At 40.6% G+C, this 19,609-nt stretch overlaps 1 protein-coding gene across 3 annotated transcripts in view; it reads right to left on the reverse strand.

Moving 5' to 3' along the window:
* The window catches only part of LOC133536527 (ras-related protein Rab-27B-like), a 115,426-nt gene that overhangs the window by 23,387 nt on the left and 72,430 nt on the right, over positions 1 to 19,609 (reverse strand). For all 3 annotated transcript variants that reach the window (XM_061877146.1, XM_061877148.1, XM_061877147.1), the window contains one exon: positions 1,951 to 2,122. In XM_061877146.1, coding sequence (XP_061733130.1) covers positions 1,951 to 2,103 — 153 coding nt within the window. In that variant the 5' untranslated portion in view covers positions 2,104 to 2,122. The remainder of the gene's footprint in view (positions 1 to 1,950; positions 2,123 to 19,609) is intronic.

Genomic DNA, 19,609 nt, shown 5'->3' on the forward strand with positions numbered 1-19,609 from the left:
TGGATCTAACATAATAGTGAGAGTCCAGTCCATAGTGGATCTAACATAATATTGTGAAAGTCCAGTCCATAGTGGATCTAACATAATAGTGAGAGTCCAGTCCATAGTGGATCTAACATAATAGTGAGAGTCCAGTCCATAGTGGATCCAACATAATAGTGTGAGAGTCCAGTCCATAGTGGATCTAACATAATAGTGAGAGTCCAGTCCATAGTGGATCTAACATAATAGTGAGAGTCCAGTCCATAGTGGATCTAACATAATAGTGTGAGAGTCCAGTCCATAGTGGATCTAACATAATAGTGAGAGTCCAGTCCATAGTGGATCTAGCATAATATTGTGAGAGTCCAGTCCATAGTGGATCTAACATAATAGTGAGAGTCCAGTCCATAGTGGATCTAACATAATAGTGAGAGTCCAGTCCATAGTGGATCTAACATAATAGTGAGAGTCCAGTCCATAGTGGATCTAACATAATCGTGTGAGAGTCCAGTCCATAGTGGATCTAACATAATAGTGAGAGTCCACTCCATAGTGGATCTAACATAATAGTGAGAGTCCAGTCCATAGTGGATCTAACATAATAGTGTGAGAGTCCAGTCCATAGTGGATCTAACATAATAGTGAGAGTCCAGTCCATAGTGGATCTAACATAATAGTGAGAGTCCAGTCCATAGTGGATCTAACATAATACTGAAAGTCCAGTCCATAGTGGATCTAACATAATCAATCATGTGAGAGTCCAGTCCATAGTGGATCTAACATAATATTGTGAAAGTCCAGTCCATAGTGGATCTAACATAATAGTGAGAGTCCACTCCATAGTGGATCTAACATAATAGTGAGAGTCCAGTCCATAGTGGATCTAACATAATAGTGAGAGTCCAGTCCATAGTGGATCTAACATAATAGTGAGAGTCCAGTCCATAGTGGATCTAACATAATAGTGTGAGGGTCCAGTCCATAGTGGATCTAACATAATAGTGAGAGTCCAGTCCATAGTGGATCTAACATAATAGTGAGAGTCCAGTCCATAGTGGATCTAACATAATATTTTGAAAGTCCAGTCCATAGTGGATCTAACATAATAGTGAGAGTCCAGTCCATAGTGGATCTAACATAATAGTGAGAGTCCAGTCCATAGTGGATCTAACATAATATTGTGAAAGTCCAGTCCATAGTGGATCTAACAGAATAGTGAGAGTCCAGTCCATAGTGGATCTAACATAATAGTGAGAGTCCAGTTCATAGTGGATCTAACATAATAGTGAGAGTCCAGTCCATAGTGGATCTAACATAATATTGTGAAAGTCCAGTCCATAGTGGATCCAACATAATAGTGAGAGTCCAGTCCATAGTGGATCTAACATAATAGTGAGAGTCCAGTCCATAGTGGATCTAACATAATAGTGTGAGAGTCCAGTCCATAGTGGATCTAACATAATAGTGAGAGTCCAGTCCATAGTGGATCTAACATAATAGTGTGAGAGTCCAGTCCATAGTGGATCTAACATAATAGTGTGAGAGTCCAGTCCATAGTGGATCTAACATAATAGTGAGAGTCCAGTCCATAGTGGATCTAACATAATAGTGTGAGAGTCCAGTCCATAGTGGATCTAACATAATAGTGAGAGTCCAGTCCATAGTGGATCTAACATAATAGTGTGAGAGTCCAGTCCATAGTGGATCTAACATAATAGTGTGAGAGTCCAGTCCATAGTGGATCTAACATAATAGTGTGGGAGTCCAGTCCATATCTTAATGGGATGCATGTGGCTGTAATATGCCCAGGTCTGGTTTAGCTCCATAAAGTTTAGTTCCCCATATGGACTAGTATAAAAAGCAACTATTAGTTGTGATGAATTAGCTGCAACACATTCAAGTGAGTACTGGATTTAGACAAAAACATGGACAGTTTCCTGCTTTGTGAAACATTACAGGGAGTCTTACCACTCGCTTTTCCCTGAAGTCGATGCCGACTGTGGTGATGAACTTGGGGTTGAACTTATTATCCGTGTATCTGTACAGGAACGTTGTCTTCCCCACGCCAGAGTCTCCCAGGGCCAGGAGCTTTATCAGGTAGTCATAATCCCCATCAGTCATCTTGATGACCAACAGCGACCTGTCACAACACACACAGATGCGGGTCAGCATCCAGACACTAGTTGCCTAGCAGTCGTAAGGTCGTGTATAAAACATGGTTAATATCAGTCGTAAGGTCGTGTAGAAACATGGTTAATATCAGTCGTAAGGTCGTGTATAAACATGGTTAATATCAGTCGTAAGGTCGTGTAGAAACATGGTTAATATCAGTCGTAAGGTCGTGTAGAAACATGGTTAATATCAGTCGTAAGGTCGTGTATAAACATGGTTAATATCAGTCGTAAGGTCGTGTAGAAACATGGTTAATATCAGTCGTAAGGTCGTGTAGAAACATGGTTAATATCAGTCGTAAGGTCGTGTAGAAACATGGTTAATATCAGTCGTAAGGTCGTGTATAAACATGGTTAATATCAGTCGTAAGGTCGTGTAGAAACATGGTTAATATCAGTCGTAAGGTCGTGTAGAAACATGGTTAATATCAGTCGTAAGGTCGTGTATAAACATGGTTAATATCAGTCGTAAGGTCGTGTAGAAACATGGTTAATATCAGTCGTAAGGTCGTGTATAAACATGGTTAATATCAGTCGTAAGGTCGTGTATAAACATGGTTAATATCAGTCGTAAGGTCGTGTAGAAACATGGTTAATATCAGTCGTAAGGTCGTGTATAAACATGGTTAATATCAGTCGTAAGGTCGTGTATAAACATGGTTAATATCAGTCGTAAGGTCGTGTATAAACATGGTTAATATCAGTCGTAAGGTCGTGTATAAACATGGTTAATATCAGTCGTAAGGTCGTGTATAAACATGGTTAATATCAGTCGTAAGGTCGTGTATAAACATGGTTAATATCAGTCGTAAGGTCGTGTATAAACATGGTTAATATCAGTCGTAAGGTCGTGTAGAAACATGGTTAATATCAGTCGTAAGGTCGTGTATAAACATGGTTAATATCAGTCGTAAGGTCGCGTATAAACATGGTTAATATCAGTCGTAAGGTCGCGTATAAACATGGTTAATATCAGTCGTAAGGTCGTGTATAAACATGGTTAATATCAGTCGTAAGGTCGTGTATAAACATGGTTAATATCAGTCGTAAGGTCGCGTATAAACATGGTTAATATCAGTCGTAAGGTCGTGTAGAAACATGGTTAATATCAGTCGTAAGGTCGTGTGTAAACATGGTTAATATCAGTCGTAAGGTCGTGTGTAAACATGGTTAATATCAGTCGTAAGGTCGTGTGTAAACATGGTTAATATCAGTCGTAAGGTCGTGTATAAACATGGTTAATATCAGTCGTAAGGTCGTGTATAAACATGGTTAATATCAGTCGTAAGGTCGTGTATAAACATGGTTAATATCAGTCGTAAGGTCGTGTATAAACATGGTTAATATCAGTCGTAAGGTCGTGTATAAACATGGTTAATATCAGTCGTAAGGTCGTGTAGAAACATGGTTAATATCAGTCGTAAGGTCGTGTATAAACATGGTTAATATCAGTCGTAAGGTCGTGTATAAACATGGTTAATATCAGTCGTAAGGTCGTGTATAAACATGGTTAATATCAGTCGTAAGGTCGTGTAGAAACATGGTTAATATCAGTCGTAAGGTCGTGTAGAAACATGGTTAATATCAGTCGTAAGGTCGTGTAGAAACATGGTTAATATCAGTCGTAAGGTCGTGTATAAACATGGTTAATATCAGTCGTAAGGTCGTGTATAAACATGGTTAATATCAGTCGTAAGGTCGTGTAGAAACATGGTTAATATCAGTCGTAAGGTCGTGTGTAAACATGGTTAATATCAGTCGTAAGGTCGTGTATAAACATGGTTAATATCAGTCGTAAGGTCGTGTATAAACATGGTTAATATCAGTCGTAAGGTCGTGTATAAACATGGTTAATATCAGTCGTAAGGTCGTGTATAAACATGGTTAATATCAGTCGTAAGGTCGTGTAGAAACATGGTTAATATCAGTCGTAAGGTCGTGTAGAAACATGGTTAATATCAGTCGTAAGGTCGTGTATAAACATGGTTAATATCAGTCGTAAGGTCGTGTATAAACATGGTTAATATCAGTCGTAAGGTCGTGTATAAACATGGTTAATATCAGTCGTAAGGTCGTGTAGAAACATGGTTAATATCAGTCGTAAGGTCGTGTAGAAACATGGTTAATATCAGTCGTAAGGTCGTGTATAAACATGGTTAATATCAGTCGTAAGGTCGTGTAGAAACATGGTTAATATCAGTCGTAAGGTCGTGTATAAACATGGTTAATATCAGTCGTAAGGTCGTGTAGAAACATGGTTAATATCAGTCGTAAGGTCGTGTAGAAACATGGTTAATATCAGTCGTAAGGTCGTGTATAAACATGGTTAATATCAGTCGTAAGGTCGTGTATAAACATGGTTAATATCAGTCGTAAGGTCGTGTATAAACATGGTTAATATCAGTCGTAAGGTCGTGTATAAACATGGTTAATATCAGTCGTAAGGTCGTGTATAAACATGGTTAATATCAGTCGTAAGGTCGTGTATAAACATGGTTAATATCAGTCGTAAGGTCGTGTATAAACATGGTTAATATCAGTCGTAAGGTCGTGTATAAACATGGTTAATATCAGTCGTAAGGTCGTGTATAAACATGGTTAATATCAGTCGTAAGGTCGTGTATAAACATGGTTAATATCAGTCGTAAGGTCGTGTATAAACATGGTTAATATCAGTCGTAAGGTCGTGTATAAACATGGTTAATATCAGTCGTAAGGTCGTGTATAAACATGGTTAATATCAGTCGTAAGGTCGTGTATAAACATGGTTAATATCAGTCGTAAGGTCGTGTATAAACATGGTTAATATCAGTCGTAAGGTCGTGTATAAACATGGTTAATATCAGTCGTAAGGTCGTGTATAAACATGGTTAATATCAGTCGTAAGGTCGTGTATAAACATGGTTAATATCAGTCGTAAGGTCGTGTATAAACATGGTTAATATCAGTCGTAAGGTCGTGTATAAACATGGTTAATATCAGTCGTAAGGTCGTGTATAAACATGGTTAATATCAGTCGTAAGGTCGCGTATAAACATGGTTAATATCAGTCGTAAGGTCGCGTATAAACATGGTTAATATCAGTCGTAAGGTCGCGTATAAACATGGTTAATATCAGTCGTAAGGTCGTGTATAAACATGGTTAATATCAGTCGTAAGGTCGTGTATAAACATGGTTAATATCAGTCGTAAGGTCGTGTAGAAACATGGTTAATATCAGTCGTAAGGTCGTGTATAAACATGGTTAATATCAGTCGTAAGGTCGTGTATAAACATGGTTAATATCAGTCGTAAGGTCGCGTATAAACATGGTTAATATCAGTCGTAAGGTCGTGTAGAAACATGGTTAATATCAGTCGTAAGGTCGTGTATAAACATGGTTAATATCAGTCGTAAGGTCGCGTATAAACATGGTTAATATCAGTCGTAAGGTCGTGTAGAAACATGGTTAATATCAGTCGTAAGGTCGTGTGTAAACATGGTTAATATCAGTCGTAAGGTCGTGTGTAAACATGGTTAATATCAGTCGTAAGGTCGTGTGTAAACATGGTTAATATCAGTCGTAAGGTCGTGTATAAACATGGTTAATATCAGTCGTAAGGTCGTGTATAAACATGGTTAATATCAGTCGTAAGGTCGTGTATAAACATGGTTAATATCAGTCGTAAGGTCGTGTATAAACATGGTTAATATCAGTCGTAAGGTCGTGTAGAAACATGGTTAATATCAGTCGTAAGGTCGTGTAGAAACATGGTTAATATCAGTCGTAAGGTCGTGTATAAACATGGTTAATATCAGTCGTAAGGTCGTGTATAAACATGGTTAATATCAGTCGTAAGGTCGTGTAGAAACATGGTTAATATCAGTCGTAAGGTCGTGTAGAAACATGGTTAATATCAGTCGTAAGGTCGTGTAGAAACATGGTTAATATCAGTCGTAAGGTCGTGTATAAACATGGTTAATATCAGTCGTAAGGTCGTGTATAAACATGGTTAATATCAGTCGTAAGGTCGTGTAGAAACATGGTTAATATCAGTCGTAAGGTCGTGTGTAAACATGGTTAATATCAGTCGTAAGGTCGTGTATAAACATGGTTAATATCAGTCGTAAGGTCGTGTATAAACATGGTTAATACCAGTCGTAAGGTCGTGTATAAACATGGTTAATATCAGTCGTAAGGTCGTGTATAAACATGGTTAATATCAGTCGTAAGGTCGTGTAGAAACATGGTTAATATCAGTCGTAAGGTCGTGTAGAAACATGGTTAATATCAGTCGTAAGGTCGTGTATAAACATGGTTAATATCAGTCGTAAGGTCGTGTATAAACATGGTTAATATCAGTCGTAAGGTCGTGTATAAACATGGTTAATATCAGTCGTAAGGTCGTGTATAAACATGGTTAATATCAGTCGTAAGGTCGTGTAGAAACATGGTTAATATCAGTCGTAAGGTCGTGTAGAAACATGGTTAATATCAGTCGTAAGGTCGTGTATAAACATGGTTAATATCAGTCGTAAGGTCGTGTAGAAACATGGTTAATATCAGTCGTAAGGTCGTGTATAAACATGGTTAATATCAGTCGTAAGGTCGTGTATAAACATGGTTAATATCAGTCGTAAGGTCGTGTATAAACATGGTTAATATCAGTCGTAAGGTCGTGTATAAACATGGTTAATATCAGTCGTAAGGTCGTGTATAAACATGGTTAATATCAGTCGTAAGGTCGTGTAGAAACATGGTTAATATCAGTCGTAAGGTCGTGTAGAAACATGGTTAATATCAGTCGTAAGGTCGTGTATAAACATGGTTAATATCAGTCGTAAGGTCGTGTATAAACATGGTTAATAACAGTCGTAAGGTCGTGTATAAACATGGTTAATATCAGTCGTAAGGTCGTGTATAAACATGGTTAATAACAGTCGTAAGGTCGTGTAGAAACATGGTTAATATAAGTCGTAAGGTCGTGTAGAAACATGGTTAATATCAGTCGGCAGAAACAAATACTATAAGGATAAGGATAGAAAATGGAAAAAGATGGGTGAAAATATTGTTTTAGTTTCAGAACAAACATGACAAAAACCTTCCCAATTGTTTGAACTACCACAGTTTAATATGTTTGTGTGTATGCTTCACTGATGACACTATTTGGTGAACATCGTTTTGTCCTACTAATTTCTGCGCTTCTTGAACTCACCACGGTGTGGACTGTGACGCAACAGTTTGTTTACATGTAAAATCTTCCACTCCTTTTTTGTCTCATGTTGTTCACCAACAGTTTTATACTGTGCGTGAATACACAGAGGTGAGCTTTGTTGATGTTATTGACTTGTTTGAGTACTAATCAGCATGACTGCAAGCTAATCAATGCTAACACGCCATTTAAGCTGGCTGTATGTATCAGTTACCCGCAGCAGAAGGCAAACAAGGCAGGGGATCTCGGAGCTGCAGTGGTCCCCACTTTGTGGACACACCCTGGCATCACCCAACCACTGTCCTGCTGCCTTGCATGTTAGTCTGGGAAGACAAAAGGCAAGGGGAGCACACCCTGAGAGAAAAGCAAGTGCTGGTAGGTGCACCATAGGTGGTCCTCTGACAGACCGGAGCTTCAGCAGCCTCCTGCAGCTATGAGGAGGTGCCGGTCGTCCTGGGTTTCCCTTGCCATCGGATACAGATCCCCACAGCGAAAAAGTGACATTGGAGGCTACGCGTCTCCCTTGTCCAGAAAGACCTCAACAGTGGAGCGGGCGGATGATGTTTGCCTAGAAGCAGCGGTCACAAAGGCGGAAGAAGGCTGCAGCAAAGATGGGCCCCCAATTGTCTTGGTCTCCATGCCATTGGACCCTGGTCTTCTCTTTGCCAAGGACAGTGTGGTGGCTTCTGTGCACCAGTCTACCCACTTTAAAATATTCCACGCACAGGCGTTCCCCTGAAGGCAGTCCCACCTACAGGAAGACAACCATACATGCCTCATACATGTAGGTATATTTGAGCTCATTTGATATCTTTTACCTTTATCCTCTTTGTATATAATTTAGTTTTGCATGTCTCGAGAGACATTATCTGCATGTAATATTGGCTGCATTTCAGATAGTTGTTTGAGTGCCATTCTGTTCCAGACCACAGCAAATATTACTTAGCTTGCCAAAAATAGTAATACATCTATTAAAGTTTCCTTTAACTTGGCCACAAAAATCTATACCTTTGGCAATTAAAAGCAAGTAATGTCCAGGAGTAATCTCACCTTCTAAGTAGCCTCTAATCTACTAATGATTTCTAATATAAAAATGTGTAGAAAAAATATTAAATTTCTAAATTTCTGTCAACAAAGATTTGCTTCTGCCTGCGACAGATAGTCATTTTGATAGTAGGCCATCATAGCTAATATAGACACTTCATGTGCTGCTTTCATTACAACACTCATAATGCCATTTGATTTTTGTGGCAACGGACAGATTAGTTTTTTGTATTTTTGGTTCAATATGGCTCTTTCAACGTTTTGGATTGCCGACCCTCAGGCTAACTCAATGAAAAGTAATGTAGTCGAGGTCTATTCTCCTTGCTGTTGTTGGCCTCTCGGCTAAATGTGGAATGTTTGCACGGACTATCACTATCACAAGACTCCAATTCCTGCAGCGGAGCAGGATGTACCAAACAGTTTATTATAGCGAGGTCATTGTTCAAGCAAGCAGATCGCAATCTCACTCTGGTTTAAGAAGGAGACCAGCAGAAGTAAAATGCAGCAACCAGAGTTGACTATCTTGGCATGTGGTCTTAGATGGACGGCTAATTTATTCTTTATTCCGCTTAATAACTGAGGTCTTTTTTTTAAGACGACAGATGCAGGCAAGGCTTTCTCTGCTGGCCTAACATAACCAGAAATCATGATCATCATTAAAAATAAAAGTCATTTTTCAATTAGATAGATCATATTTTGCTGCTTCCAATGCTGGAGTTTTTATCCAATCAGAATTCAGCTCGCTTGTGTTGCCATGCTGTACCAAATCTGCCTTGAGAATCAACAATGTCTGCAAGCAGAGTCTCTGGGATCGGCTGACTCACAACGACCAAGGCGGTTGTTGACATAACAAAAAGCAGTAATTGGATGCTTTTTTATTTGTGACTTTAGGAGAATGGGCTACAATGAAGGACTGTTAAACTTAAGGTTTATTGGTTATTTCAAGGGCTATTTTAAGGGCTTGAACAACTTATTTAATTTTTAAGGTTGACATGGTTTCTCCTCCATTCCTGCATGATTTTATGAAACATGTGATGAGAAGTCTTCCGCAAAAAACATTTGGTACTATGTCAAGGCTTTGAAGGTACCGTATTTTCCGGACCGCAGGGTGCACTGGATTATAAGGCGCACTGCTGATAAATATTCTATTTTGGATCTTTTTTCATAAATAAGGCGCACCGGATTATAGGGTGCATTAAAGGAGTTATATTATTACTCATCCTTGTAGTCTACATAACATGTAATGGTGGGTCTTTGGTCAAAATGTTGCACAGACTCTGTTTAACAGATCATCTTCAAACCGCTTTCTGACAGTCGCTTCAGGATGCGCCGTTTTGTGGGCGGTCTTATTTACGTGGCTCACCTTAGGCAGCGTCTTTTCTATGTCATCTTTGTTGCAGCGGTGTAGCGTGCAAGGACGGGAGTGGAAGAAGTGTCAAAAGATGTAGCTAACGGTTTTAATGACATTCAGACTTTACTTCAATCAATAACGGAGCAGCATCTCCTCATCTGGAAACAACAACAACGCTGGAAATGTGTCCCGAGAAAAAACGTCCGACTGGAACTCTCTCAGTTCCTCGGGTGAATTATTTATACTCACTACACCGGTCGGCACGGACTAACAAGGTGGATTCACGCAATTTTTCAGGATTTATGCAGATCACAAAAACAGATCCGCAGGTACCAGAAGGTAAGAAAAGTTGCTTTGGCATGATATTGCGAAATGAAACGCCAGATGATATGTTTTACCTTACACACACACCATAATAATACTTGTATGTTCAATGCGCCGACAATTCATCAAGCGGTGCAGCTTCATAGCTTACCAAAGTCATACTAAAACATGTTGATGGATTTTTGAGCGCTGTGTGTAATGTTCTATATATTCAATTGAACATATAAAATGTTGGTGTTGTTTACTTGAGTCATATCGCCATCATATTGCAGTCTACACATGTATCGTATGTTTGACTGCCATCTACTGGTCACACTTATCATTACACCCATGTACCAAATAAAATTGCTTCGAGGTCAGTAAGCAAAACTAGAATTATTCCGTACATTTAAGTCCGCTTTATAGTCCAGAAAATACGGTAAGTCAAATTTCTTTCACGGCCCTTTGCTGTTTTATTTCATTTTGTCAAAACCACAGATCTACAAAAATGGTGGCGCTGATAATATTGCAACTCATTTCGACCAAAAAGGACCAATTGTATTCACAGAAATATGTTTCAAATTTCAGGTCAAGAAAAGCATGCTGCCGTGTGTAAAGATGGCTACCCTTCACATTTTGATCGATACGGTACTAATTTCCCGTACCTGGGAATCAATATATATTTTATGTACTTTTGTGCATGCTCCAAAGTTAATTGTTTGAAATAAAATGTACATTTTTACAGTATTTAACATACAACACTGAGCTGTGCATGGAAGGTACAATATATATATTCGTAATATGCCTAACTTTTCCGCAGGTGCAGACTGCAAAGCGAACGACGGAAACACAATATTTACTGACTAAAAGAAATACTGCAGCATAGATTTGTTACACTGAGCTTGTAGTGGAAAAAGTAATCCCGAGAGGCTGCAATAACAAGCAAGAACAAAGCCGTAAAGCACCACAGAGACATTAAAAATGCATGAAGAATCAAACCCAACAGGGGAGACAGGAAACAAACCAGCACACAGAACGTGCAGCTGGAACTGGTTGCAAGAAGCCCACAAAAAGATGTCAAAGAAACGTGCAGAAATTAAACAGGTGTGTACTTTCTCTCCCCGTTGTGCAGACGACAATACTGTACAACTATGTTACTTTGCATGAATCTGCTTAGTTTAGTTTAGTTTAGTTTAGTCTTAATTTGAAGGCAAGACGCACAGAAACATTGAGCTCGAAGACAGATATGTTCTGTACCAGATTATAGCTAAATAGCTCATTTCCATCTGCAGTCCCTGGCTACCTAAATGAAAGTGATTCAAAAATCATGCAATGAAATTATGACAATAAAATCATACCATAGCATATCAAATTAAGAAAAGTCATAAAATGCCCTTTCATGGACACATACTTAATATACAATACAACCACACCTCATGTACATCATCACACAAAGACAATACATGCTCTTGTTCACATCTGTCATCATTTGTAAAAAACAACCATGATTTTAACACACACACCTCACAATTTACAACAAAAATGCTGTCATGGATAAATATAATACACATTAAGTTGATGTGTCAAACATAGTGGCCACCTTATTGACCGTGTGAGCAGCTTTGATTGCTCCAAAGCCACATTTTAACTTCAATTGTGAATAAAGACTAATCTGTTTGACTTTTCAAGTTTGTTGTGAGGTTGTTCAATTCCTTTGTGGCTTTATATGAAAAGGCTGATTGTGCAAAATATGTTTTTTACATCTGGGTACGCTACACTGCCCCCTGGTGGAGGTTCGTGTGTTTCTAGTTGTCACAGCAGATGTAAACTGGACAAAGTGCTTAAGTGGTGCTGGTGCAGTTTTATTTAGGATTCGATGGGCCATTCGTATTGATGCTAATCTTTTAATGTTAGCTACATTTAACAATCTATGTTTTTGGAGAACTAAACAGTGATGGTGGTGTTGTGGTTTTCGGTCGAGGATTTTGAGCGATTGTTCGTGCAAAGTTTCCAATGGCCTCAGTGTCATTTTGCTTGCCCGCAACCAAAATGTTATACAATAATAAAAGCGAGACATAATCATTGCTTACCACTAAGAATGACAATGCTGCACATTAATATTGTCAGCCATGATCATTATATTGTATTATGGGCCTGCTGCAATGCAAGCAGCCTATATTATTATTCCTCATACTTCAACTTGTATTAGTATAGTTCCGCACAATTTTCTTACGATTAATACGGGACAGATCGGCCAACGAACCCCCAAATATGTTATACCATCGGGAAGTTCTCACTCGTGCCTACAACGGTACTTTAAGTGGGCAACATATCGTGTTGCTATGGTGATGCTATTCATATATAAAAAAAAAACTATTTAATGGGTGTATACCTTTTCAATGGATTTGCTCTGAGACAAATGCCAAAAAGACAAGATTACTTCCTCAGTCATACTTTCACACTGCTCGGTGCTTAATGTCTCATTTTGTTCACACACTTGTCTACTTTCGGCACAAGCTAACTGATAGCATGCTAACATTAGCTTGCTTGCATGCTAACATAAGAATGATATTTTCCGAGCTAAATTTGCTTCTGTTTACCCCAGAGCAGGGGTAGGGAACCTATGGCTCGCGGATAAATCTGAGCAGACATTGCTTAACACAATAAGTAATGAATAATTCCACTTGTAATCACAGTGTTAAAAATAATGTTCAACATATAAAACATACTCGTGCATTTTTAATCCATCCATCCGTTTTTTTGTACTGCACCTGTTCAAGAAGTTGCGTTAATAGTAAGAAGTTACTTATTTATTATTGGTTAGTGTGGGGCATGCCCTCCTGGGGGTTCTTCAGACCACCAAGCACCAACATAAGAGCCTGTTTCAGGGTTACAAAATAGTTTTGTTTTTTTCAATAGGTTTCTTAGTTGCTTTCCAGCAATTGTCTTTTTCTCTTTCGTTCTCGCTCACACTCTGGCTCCGGCCCCAACCCCGTCTCTCCTCCTGTCTGCTGCTTATAACAGAGCGACAGGTGATTAGATAACAAGGCCCAGGTGGGCCTTCCACGCACCTGTCGCTGATTTCGAGGCCAGTCCTGGCAACACCCTGCTTCGCTGCAGGCCCGCAGGCCACGCCCCTCCACAGTTAGCTTCAGAATAACAATGTTATGACAAAGAATAAGAGACCTATTATGCTCTAGAAATGTTGGTCTTACTTAAAAATGCACACGTTTAGTTGTGTTCAGTGTTAAAAAAGATAATTATATGGCTCTTACGGAAATATATTTTAAAATATTTGGATTCTTGGCTCTCCCAGCCAAAAAGGTTCCCGACCCCTGTTCTAGAGTGAAATAACTTGGTACGTGACACTTGTTAACGGTTAGCATGCTAGCAAGCTAATATTAGCATTTTGCTGTTTTTTCACTTTTTCACTCTCACTCATTTGTGAGACATGCTAACGGTTAGCATGTCTCACATATGAGTGAGAGTGAAAAAGTAAAGGAGGACGATGTTCTTGTTTCCTTTACTACTCTAGTGTACTCTGGACTGAAGCTGTGTGCCTTCATTGTTATTGTGGCTGCTGTTTTGAGGCATGTTCAAAAAAATAATGCAATTTGTGACTTCAATAATAAATATGGCAGTGCCATGTTGGCATTTTTTCCCATAACACGAGTTGATTTATTTTGTAAAACCTTGTTACATTGTTTAATGCATCCAGCGGGGCATCACAACTAAATGAGGCATAATAATGTGTTCATTCCACCACTGTATATATCGATGTCGGTTGATATCGGAATCGGTAATTAAAAGTTGGACAATATCGGAATATCGGGAAAAAAACCATTATTGGACATCTCTAAAAAACACATATTTCATAAAAAAACGTAATGTAAACAGAAATAAGAAACCGTGAGATTTTGTTGTTAAAATAAAGCCAGTCTTGACATTTTTTTGTGGTCCCGCTTTCTTTTTTTTTTTCTTTTTTTAAAAAAAGTATCAAAATACATTTTGGTATCGGGCCAACCCTAATATGTTCTATATTTTACTCTCCAAACACAGTCACAGTGTGTTCTTAAAATGGCTGCAAAAACAAAGGATCATTCAATGATATTCCACATTGTACATGAAATACCTTTTTACACCTTAATGAGACATTAGGCTGCTCCGATAGACAGACGGTTGGTGACTTGTCTTGACTGATGGAAAGGCAGACTGATATTTTGTCAAACAGGCCTCGACTTACGTGACCTCTTAATCACCTTAAAACAAAGGCGACTTACCGACAATAATCAATAAATACGAACAGGAATGAAGACGGACTCTTACTTAATTAATTTGTTCCGACATCCTCAGAGTTTCCTGTCGGATTGTGTTCAACCTTTCAGTGTTTCAGAAACACTTGGGCAAACAAGAATGCATTAGTGATGACGGTGCCTGCTGGCTTATTCTAATACTAAATCTGTCGCCTTGGCGAACTGGGGGGTTTCTTCACACACCCATACCGTTTTAAAAATAGAATCATCAATCAGGCTTTTTTTAAAGAACATTTAAGCAGATGCCATCCATCTTCTTCCGCTTATCAGAGGTCGGGTCGCGGGCGCAGCAGCCTAAGCAGAGGAGCCCAGACTTTCCTCTCCCCAGCCACTTGGTCCAGCTCTTCCCAGGGGATCCTGAGGCGTTCCCAGGCCAGCCGGGAGACATAGTCTTCCCAACGTGTCCTGGGTCTTCCCCGTGGCCTCCTACCAGTCGGACGTGCCCGAAACACCTCCCTAAGGAGGCGTTCGGGTGGCATCCTGACCAGATGCCCGAACCACCTCATCTGGCTCCTCTCCATGTGGAGGAGCAGCGGCTTTACTTTGAGTTCCTCCCGGATGGCAGAGCTTCTCACCCTATCTCTAAGGGAGAGACCCGCCACCCGGCGGAGGAAACTCATTTCGGCCGCTTGTACCCGTGATCTTGTCCTTTCGGTCATAACCCAAAGCTCATGACCATAGGTGAGGATGGGAACGTGGATCGACCGGTAAATTGAGAGTTTTTCCTTCTGGCTCAGCTCCTTCTTCATCAAAACGGATTGATACAGCATTCGCATTACTGAAGACGCCGCACCGATCCGCCTGTCGATCTCACCATCCACTCTTCCCTCACTCGTGAACAAGACTCCTAGGTACTTGAACTCCTCCACTTGGGGCAAGGTCTCCTCCCCAACCCGGAGATGGCACTCCACCCTTTTCTGGGGAAGAACCATGGACTCGGACTTGGAGGTGCTGATTCACATCCCTGTTGCCTCACACTCGGCTACGAACCAATCCAGTGAGAGCTGAAGATCCCGGCCAGATGAAGCCATCAGGACCACATCATCTGCAAAATGCAGAGACTTAATCCTGCAGCCACCAAACCAGATCCCCTCAACGCCTTGACTGCACCTAGAAATTCTGTCCATAAAAGTTATGAACAGAATGGGTGACAAAGGACAACCTTGGCGGAGTCCAACCCTCACTGGAAACGTGTCCAACTTACTGCCGGCAATGCGGACCAAGCTCTGACACTGATCATACAGGGAGCGGACAGCCACAATAAGACAGTCCGATACCCCATACTCTCTGAGCACTCCCCACAGGATATCCCAGGGGACACGGTCCAATGCCTTCTCCAAGTCCACAAAGCACATGTAGACTGCTTGGACAAACTCCCATGCACCCTCAAGAACCCTGCCGTTTATGCAAATGAAATAGTTAAAATCTGTCATTTGTCTAATACAGCTCATTTTATTTCCTTTACTTATGTCCTCTGTGTATTTAATTTATATCTGCATGTCTCTGCATGTAAAACAAACATGTTTACTTGACCCACTTCCTGGGAAACTTATCAAGGAACTGTTATCAATGTTAGGACCATCAGTGCCAGATAGCACTGATGGTCCCCTAGCGTTCAAAAAAGCGTTCATTCATCCTCTGTTCTCAAATTCATCTGCTAACGGCCCCAATGACGTATCCAATCACAGGACGAGTAAATGTCACCTTCAAGGTAAGGCCAGCGAGAAGGCCTTACTGACAACAACTTGTGATCTGATTGGCAATCACAGCTGTCTATCACCTGTATGTGTCCGTTGACTGACAGTGTACGGACGCCAGCATTGTTGGTTCTGAAGGCGTCTGGCAGATTTGGTACAGCATGCCAACAGAAGCTCGCTGAATTCTGATTGGATACAGACTTAAACTAAAAACAACAGCGCTAGAAGGAGCATAGTATGACATGAAGAAAATATAAATACTTTTAGATATCTAGGGAAAGTAAATTAAAAAATGTGATCTCTAATTATGATCATGATTCCTGGTTATGTTAGGCCAGCAGAGAGCCTTGCTAGCCGTGACGCCACACCACTGATGCTAACAGATGATCACCATGATCGTCCTGAAATGTACCACCATCCTGTAATCGCTCAGTCCTATTTGCCGCCAAAGACTTTTCTAGGTATTTCAGATACTTTGGTCACGGTGATCGGCATTTCTGCATTCGTGACTTCATTCATGAGATTGAAATAGTGTGGACAAGGAACTGCTTGCCCCTCCTGAGATATCAGAAGTTTTGCCAGATCGTCTTTCAGGCTGAATGAGAATCATCAACATGGCCTCGCAAAACTCCTCCTACACCAGTTTTTGCAACGGCCTAGACAGAGCTAAGCTTGGCAGGACTTCTTCACTTAGCTCGAGTGTCCTCCATCAACTTTTATGACGGCTACCAAGAGCACCTTTCAGCCAGAGTTTAGATGGGCATCTTATGCAGGTGAGGCACAGAATACAGCTCCATATTCCAGGTCTCCCCGGACAAATGGGTGACTCTACCACACCGTCACTATACACTTGGATTTTCCGAGCATCTACTTCCCCAATCTAATCCAATTTATCACCTGACAGTGATCAGTTGATAGCTGGCCTTCTCTCCCTCGCCCTCTGATCGCCCAACACATGCGATGAAGACCTGAGCTGCCTATGTTGCCGAACAAAGACAGAGAGAAGATTGCCTTCCATTCACACCGTTTTCATTCCTTTGTTTCAGTGTGGCGCAAACAAGCATGGTAGCTCACCTTTTAACACACGTTTTACAGGTTTGTTACTTAGCCAGCTTCTTCAACCCCTCTTTACTCCCACAGCAGGGGCACGGCTAATACTGACAGAGAAAGCTACCGCAGCTGGATGTGAAAGGTCACCATGGATGACGGCGTTACAGTCAGACAGCACTAGACTACAACTCTACAGCTGGCAGAATGGAATTGTTATCACGGGTGTAATAGTCTCTCTGACTGCAATGCACCACACTACTTCAGCATTAGTTTTGTTATTCAATTTACAAATGGTTATACTCATTATGTATCACGTATAAACATATTGCAATACTTTTGAATTGATACATCTCTGATGGCTAGTATGTTATTAAATTGGCAAAGATATCATTGTTTATCCAGCTCTAATAAGACATTGCGTTACTTGCCCAAGTATATCTAATAAGGTGCAAGTGCCTGGTAATCTCGTGAATTAAATTTATGTAAGATGTTTTCACACTCATGTAATTATTGAAAATTTGCACTCACAGTGCAATCCATCAATTCACCCATCCATCCATTCAAAGCAGAGAAGCCCAGACCTCCCTCTCCCCAGCCACTTCGTCCAGCTCCTCCCGGGGGATCCCGAGGCGTTCCCAGGCCAGCCAGGAGACATAGTCTTCCCAACGTGTCCTGGGTCTTCCCTGTGGCCTCCCACTGGTTGGATGTGCCCTAAACATCGTCAGGCGTCCTGGTGGCATCGTGACCAGATGCCCAAACCACCTCATCTGGCTCCTCTCGACGTGGAGGAGCAGCAGCTTTACTTTACTCCCGGATGACAGAGCTTCTCACCCTAAGGGAGAGACCCGCCACCCGGTGGAGGAAAGTCATTTCAGCCGTTTGTACCCATGATCTTGTCCTTTCCATCTTAACCCGACGCTCATGACCATAGTTGAGGATGGGAACGTAGATCCATCGGAAAATTGAGAACTTTGCCTTCCGGCTCAGCTCCTGCTTCACCACAACGGATTGATACACGATCCGCCTGTTGGTCTCACGATCCACTCTTCCCTCACTTGTGAACAAGACTCCAAGGTACTTGAACTCCTCCACTTAGGGCAATATATCTTTCCCCACCCTTTTCCGGGTGAGAACTATGTACTCGGACTTTGAAGGGGTGATTCCAATCCCAGTTTTTTCACACTTGGCCGCGAACCGATCCAGTGGACTGAAGATCCTGGCCAGATGAAGCCATCAGGACCACATCACCTGCAAAAAGCAGAGACCTAATCCTGCAGCCACCAAACCGGATCACCTCAAACTCCTGACTGCGCCTCGAAATTCTGTCCATAAAAGTTATGAACAGAATCAATATACCTTTTTCTTTCGTGTTGCTGTATTTTTCAATTGCTTATTTTATACCTACAGTGTAACACTTTGTACACCCTTTATTTATTTACATATATTCTTCTACCCTCCCTGAATGTTGGAATTTTGTTGGCAGATAGATAAAACAGTCCTGTAAATTAGAGATGATAAAACTTCCAATTGGAGGTTGTTTATTGATAGTCTTCACAATAAAAGTTAAGCTCACCAAAGTTAATACATTACACAAATGAAGTACACATACACATAGAATTATGTTACATCAACAATAGTTTGGTGTACACGTGAAAATAGCAATGCAACTATGGTGGTCTCTTATACAACTAGCTTAATGCTAACACAGCATGGACGACCCCATTGACAGGCTAAGGGGAATTAGATTGGCAATTCACACATTCGGGCCAATTTAGTGACGCCACCAACCTATAAACCAGGTGTACATCTCCAGCGACTTTTTCCAGACACTCCGCCCTTATATTTGCTTTTGTTGCGGTCAATCAAGTTTGCACGGACGCGTAAAGCGGTGTGTGGTGAAGTTGCCGGGAAAGAAGCAGTCTTTATTTATTTCAGGCCAGAGGCCATTTAAGGCTGACATTTAACTTTGCAGTTAATCGCCTTACTTCCAATTACGGCTGAGCCACCATGGCCACCTTTGACCCACTCTGTCACTTGTTGAGTTGTACGATAATTTGACGTGCAAAACAACCACTACGACTCTGCTGTGTGCTGTTGTGGAAGATGGACATGTCAAGTTGTGTCACTTGAGTCCCAAAGCCAGCATTGAACATTCTGCTTTTCAAATAGTTCTTGCTCTGAGGAAAACCGCATCTTGTTGCATTAACTGCAAAAAGTAGGCCTGGGTGATATGGACTGAAAGTAAAATATCAAGTTTTTCACCCAAAAATCAATGTACATGTAAACAAACTTCTTTAAAGAATCTTTGAAGCATAAGATCAGTCGATTCAATGCAAATCTTTTTTTTTTTGCAAGGGAAGAAATACATATATATATATATATATATATATATATATATATATATATATATACATACACACACACACACACACACACACACACACACACACACACACACACACACACACACACACACACACACACACACACACACAGCTCCCCTCAC

This window comes from Nerophis ophidion, linkage group LG17, assembly GCF_033978795.1.
Source record: "Nerophis ophidion isolate RoL-2023_Sa linkage group LG17, RoL_Noph_v1.0, whole genome shotgun sequence".
Lineage (NCBI taxonomy): Eukaryota > Metazoa > Chordata > Actinopteri > Syngnathiformes > Syngnathidae > Nerophis > Nerophis ophidion.